Source organism: Polyodon spathula, chromosome 6, assembly GCF_017654505.1.
Source record: "Polyodon spathula isolate WHYD16114869_AA chromosome 6, ASM1765450v1, whole genome shotgun sequence".
NCBI lineage: Eukaryota > Metazoa > Chordata > Actinopteri > Acipenseriformes > Polyodontidae > Polyodon > Polyodon spathula.
This window is the reverse complement of record NC_054539.1, coordinates 75,694,758-75,701,228: the sequence shown is the minus strand read 5'-3', so window position 1 is coordinate 75,701,228 and position 6,471 is coordinate 75,694,758. Positions and strand designations below refer to the sequence as shown.

The 6,471-nt window shown below is 36.8% G+C and overlaps 1 protein-coding gene across 1 annotated transcript; it reads left to right on the top strand.

Annotated features, from left to right (window-relative positions):
* Window positions 1-2,627: 2,627 nt before the first annotated feature.
* LOC121317638 (hepatocyte nuclear factor 3-beta-like) lies at window positions 2,628-5,515 on the top strand. Its single transcript, XM_041253783.1, has 2 exons — window positions 2,628-2,983; window positions 3,587-5,515. The coding sequence occupies exons 1-2, from the start codon at window positions 2,915-2,917 to the stop codon at window positions 4,754-4,756; spliced, it is 1,239 nt and encodes a 412-aa protein (XP_041109717.1). The 5' UTR covers window positions 2,628-2,914; the 3' UTR covers window positions 4,757-5,515.
* The last annotated feature ends 956 nt before the right edge of the window (window positions 5,516-6,471 follow it).

Sequence of the window (6,471 nt, the reverse complement as noted above, 5' to 3'; positions counted from 1 at the left end):
GTGGAAGGACGGAATTCGACATGGAGACGGGCCTAATGATAGGCCTATCAACACGCGATTGTTATAATGCATTTTGGTAAACTAATAATAATAATAAATAATAATAATAATAATAATAATAATAATAATAATAAATAATAATAATAATGTGTATAAGGTATACAAGTTCATTGTTTTTGTCATGGGAAGTGTGTTGCATGCCCTGTAAACATGTATACATATTATGTGTATTACTGTACTAATGTTTACAATTGGACACTTTCTGTATGTTTTTCTTCAAACAGACAGCAGAGGGCGCTCCAGCACTTACTCTATTTCAGTTAAGATTGTATTTCTCTATAACAGTGCAGTGTCAGATGAGCAGCATTGCCTGTACAGAGTGTTATCATACAAAAGTCAAGAAAATCCAAAATTAATAAAAACAAATAAATAAGCTGATAATGCATTAGTATCGAGCATGCTTAAAACGTGTAAGTGTTTGTTTGCGGGTGTGCTGCACTGTAAAAAACGGTAGGCCTAGTTCTAAAATTAATAGCCTCTGTAAAATAATTGTATACTCCAAGACATTGTCTGTATATGTTTTATAGAATAAATAAATAAATATTAAATATAATATTGTGGACTGCTAAAATAACAATCTGTCTTAGAAGGTGTTCAATAATAGCTTATTTAAAAAATAAAAAAAAAAAAAAAAAACAAACAAAAAAAAAAAACACTGAAATCAAGCGCAATTGTGCCGTTTATTTAATTTTACTCATTAAAATCCATATTAACATTAATCATCTGAATTAAAGCAATAGGCTTACTATATAATGTGTATTCTTGTATTAGGCTACAACATGTAAAACAGTGTATATGACAGTCTTGTCACGGTTCCAGCTTTATGCTTTCCCATTTCAATATCGATTAGCTCAAGAAAAAGAAAAAAAAAATGAAATTCTACAATTCAGCTCTATGCAAACAAAATATTTTCCATGTTGGTGTACACAAGAAAAAAGAATTCAGCTCTGTGACCCCGAATACTTCCAAAAGCAATAGAATGCGTGTATGTGTGAGTGGGTTATAACACTCGTGTATAGCGCATTATATCAAAACAGGTCCAGGAGAATTCTACCACTTGCTGTCTCTGTGTAATAGGTAAATATATTAGCAGTGAAATAGTGCGATTAATTCCACTTCAAAGAATAGCCGTGTATTCAGAAGCCTGCTTTATCAGCCATCGCTGAAGAGAGCCGCTAAATCTCAGATCATCAAACACATTAAATAAACTTTACTCTGTTTAATATCTCAAACAGAAAGCGTGTCCCGCTGAATCAATAAAACACCAGGGCTCGGGTCTGGAGCTGAGCAGTATTAAAACAAGGGAGATGTTGATTCGACATTCTGTTTCATACAGACATAGTCTTTTAATATAATATCTCTAGCATGTTTACGACTATGTGTTGTTAAGCTGTTGCATTATTTTCACACACACACACACGCACGCACGCACGCACGCACGAACACACACACACACACACACACACATATCTATATCTATATCTATATCTATCTATCTATCTATCTATCTATCTATCTATATATTATATATATATATATATATATATATATATATATATAGAGAGAGAGAGAGAGAGAGAGAGAGAGAGAGAGAGAGAGAGAGAGAGAGAGAGAGGGCTTTAAATATAGTTTTCATATGAAAATTGAACATTACAATTGTTTTTCTTTTGTTTATTTTATTTGCGCCGATGTAGATTTTGGATATAAACTCGTTTTGGTACAGTCACAGTGTGGAATTCGCTTTCAAATGTTTGCTTAAGTTGCGAAACATTCAGATAGGCAGGGAGCTGAGAGCTTGGAATAACCTTGGACCCCTGTACCGACACCAGCCTTACACCTTTCCACTATACCAACACCAAATCTCATTCCATTGCAAACAGCATTGCACTAATGAATCATTGAAAATACCACTATCTCAAAACTGCACTGATTATTATTATTATTATTATTATTATTATTATTATTATTATTATTATTATTATTATTATTATTGCTAGTAGTAGGGTTAATAGTAATAGTCGTAGTATGCCATTTCCAAATAAACCAATAGACAGGAAAATATATTGTATTCAATAAATCCATTTTAGACTACTGTATGGCATTAATTATGAGCGATATACCGAAGCGGCTTATTTAAACTGTAAGTCCTGAACGAAAAGTGAAATTGTCATCGAATCGTAATAATAAACACAGCTGGATGACAGCATTATTTTTGATACAGTAATGTTACATCAATTGTAGAATAACGGGTTCGACTTTGGCGTTAAAGTTATTAAAACATACAACAACGATTTTAACCTAGATCAAATCGAGATAAAAACGTACTATTTACTTCTGTATGTATTTATGTATTTATTTATTTTGTTGTATTCAACAAAAGGATATCCTTGCTAAAAAAAAAAGAAAAGAAAAAAAAGAAAACCGTTTTAATAAGTTTAAACACCCTATATTTGTTTCTGTTGTACAACGAGTCGATTAGGATTTAATGGATATATTCAAATAGGCTTATTCTCTTTAACCAGGGCAGGTGTACAATAGGGGCCAAGCCGAGGAGCCTCTTGCCAAGGTGTGAGCTGATTATTCAAATAGGGCTCCGAAGAAGAAGGGATTGGCGGCTCGCCTGCCGCACACAGCTATATCACAGAGTCTGCACACAGCCACCAACGTCACTTCGACTCTGTCATCAGCACAGCGCCTCTGGGCACAGCGATTCCGAAACCTACACATGCACGAACACAGACCTGCACAGCAGACCAGCGCTCTGGGAAACCCGTCGCCAGATATTCTGCTTTACAAAGTTTGTTTTTCATCTTCTCTCCAGAAGTAGCAGAGCACGGATTCTGCTGCTTCCGCGATGCTGGGTGCAGTGAAAATGGAAGGACATGAGCACTCAGACTGGACCAGCTATTACGGAGAGCCCGAGGTGGGTAGCTATAACTTTTTTTTTTTTTTTTGTCTAAAGCTGATCCTTTTTATACAACTCCATATTAGCCTTGAGATAATATTAACTTTGTGATCAAATATTGACTTGAGGCGACTCCAAATCCTACAGATCTCCGAGCGGAACTATCCTAACAAAGTTGGGTTGACATGCAAAGGAACAATTAACTCAAATCGTTTTGCATAAAAGCCAGATACATTTAATTTCTTACGTGTTTTTAATGTTAATTCATTCCTACATTTCAAAAAATATATATATATATATATATATATATATATATATATATATATATATATATATATATATATATATATGAGTACTGTAGCTGTTAGAAACTCGACCGATGTCGTTGTCATTGTCTATTTGATTTTTATTGTTTTGCTACAGTATATTCTAAAAAAAGATGTCTCATTATTTTAAATAATAACTTTGAACACACGCAAATAAATACAAATAAAACATGATTGTTCAAATACACAATTTAGTGTGTTGACTGGATATAATCGTACAGTTTGATCAAAATAAAAACGACAATATTATTATTGATTTTGACTATTTTTTTTTTTTTAACTTTTCTTCATTTAGTGCTACACATCGGTGGGCAGCATGAACCCAGGACTTGGCATGAACAGCATGAACACGTACATGAGTATGCCAGGAATGAGCTCCACGGCCAACATGCCAGCCAGCTCCATGAACATGTCCTACATGAACACCGGGATGAGCCCCTCAATGACGGGCATGTCAGCGTGCACAGGGGCTATGAACGGCATGGGCGCTGGGATGGCGGGCATGAGCGCCTCTCTCAGTCCCAACATGAGCTCTATGAACGCCCAACCTCCATCCATGAATGCTTTGGCATCCTATACGAACATGAACGCAATGAGCCCCGTGTACGGACAGTCTAATATCAATAGATCAAGGGACCCGAAAACCTACCGAAGAAGCTACACTCACGCCAAACCCCCTTACTCTTACATCTCCCTTATCACCATGGCCATCCAGCAATCTCCTAACAAAATGCTCACCCTCAGTGAGATTTACCAGTGGATCATGGACCTTTTCCCTTTCTATCGACAGAACCAGCAGCGCTGGCAGAACTCGATCCGCCACTCACTGTCCTTCAATGACTGTTTCCTTAAAGTGCCGAGATCACCCGACAAGCCCGGCAAGGGTTCCTTCTGGACCCTGCACCCAGATTCAGGGAACATGTTTGAGAACGGCTGCTACCTTAGGAGACAGAAGCGCTTTAAGTGTGACAAGCTTACAAAGGACTCGGGCAGGAAAGCATCTGATGGGGGCTCTCACAGTAGCTCCGAAAGCTGCAACGGCAACGAGTCTCCCCGCTCCAATGCGTCCTCTTCAAACGAGCACAAGCGATCTATGCCAGACATGAAGTCCAACCAAGCACTGAGCCCCGGACATGCGGCTTCCCCAGCGTCTCAGGCACAGCATCTGATGTCCCAGCATCACTCGGTCCTCGCCCACGAAGCGCACCTCAAGCCAGAGCACCACTATTCGTTCAACCACCCTTTCTCCATCAACAATCTCATGTCCTCCGAACAGCAACATCACAAAATGGACCTTAAAACTTACGAGCAGGTGATGCATTATTCTGGTTACGGGTCTGCCATCTCAGGAGCCCTTTCCATGGGTCCAGTGGCCAGCAAAACGAGCTTAGACCCCTCGCAAATTGCTAGCGACACGTCTTACTATCAAGGTGTGTATTCCAGACCCATCATGAACTCCTCTTAAATTCTCTGAGACCCTAATGGACTCCCCCCTCCCGATTTGTAAATTTGTAAAATGATAGTTTGTGAACACGCATTCCGAAATATTTTTGATGTTTCTCACTGACTCTGGGTGTCGAGTTTGTTTAGTATTTTTTTGTAAAGGGGTGTTAATGTCATAATTTGTGGCAAAACCTTTGTTTTCATGCCCTGCAGCTTTTACGGACCAAAAATTATGTATTGTTGAAAAAAAAGAAAGAAGAAAGAAAGTCTCAGTATATGGTGTCATTGAATAATAGACTATGTTTTCTTCAAGCCACTAATTCGTCGTTTGTGTATTGCTTATTTATGACGTGTAAATGTGGATTCTGGTGGAAAACAAGAATTACATAATCTTTATTAAAGTGTTATTCCAAATTTCTCTGAATATTCCTGTGTGTAAGTTTGTCCCCCTGGTAGTCACTTGCTTGCTCATTTCTAATTACATTTACTTGGTCGAAATCCCTATGGAAATACAGTAGGCCCCCACTCGTATTTCGATTAGAAGGTTAGAGAAAAACGAAATAATAAATTGAACACAGATCGGTAAAATGCTGTTACAATTTTGGTAAAATAATGTATTTGTGATACCTTTCTAGGTTCCTTCTATTTAACTGCCGATATTTATTGACGAAACAAGATAATCCCAATATTGTTAAACAAGCCTCTTTACATAGAAAACTCGTAAAAGTGTTACACATGTCAATCATTTGGTTTTCTCGCGTGAATTGAGAATGTATATACTTAAATATATAAATAAATACATGAATACAAGTAATAAACCAATCTGAGTAGCATTTTTTTTTTAAATATGCATTCATTTTGTCGATTGTTTTTAATTTCCAGAGGTTAAATAACCCTGTTCATTTCCCGTGCGAGTGGCGCCAGCAGGTAAGCGGCTCTCGTGTCTGTCCTTCCCTCCCTCTATTAAAGCTGTTCTCCTGTCTGTCCTTCCCTCCCTCCATTAAAAAGGTGCAGCTTCACAAATAAGAAGGTCCCGATGGGTTCATTTCACACATTTCCATCATAACGCACAGTAGTGCCAAATGTACAATGAAACAAACCATATTAGCGCTAAAAAGCACATGAAACACGAGAGCTGCCAAAATGAACACTGCAGACTGAAGTATAGCCGATATAAACACATACTTTTACGCTTTTAAAATCTGTTGCTTAGGATTTATCTCCAGACCTTTTACAGTGTGAATGAAGTATCGTCGCCCGTCTGAGAGTTTGATTTAGTTTCGTCTATTCTATACTTAAATAACTATTGATAAACGAAGAAAACACATATACAAACAAACGCATAATAATTGTAGTACATTAACATATTATTATTATTATTATTATTATTATTATATTATTATTATTATTATTATTATTATTTTTGGCAGTAGTAGTAGGTAGATACATTTATATCGTAGGTACTACATTTTATAAGATTTTGTTTACAGCATCCTTTCTGGCAATCAGCTGTATTTTTTAGATGTTTGTTATTTCGCATAGACACAGAGTAATAGCAATATGTAAATGTTATGTAGATTTATGTACATTTCATGGGAAAAAGAACTGAAAAACCACTGTAAAAAGTAGATTATTTTGCTGTAATCTTGTATACCGTAATTTTGCCAGGCGCACCAGCAAACAGCAGCCAATCATTTTTTGTAAAATGTACGGTTTTCTTTACAATGTACATACATG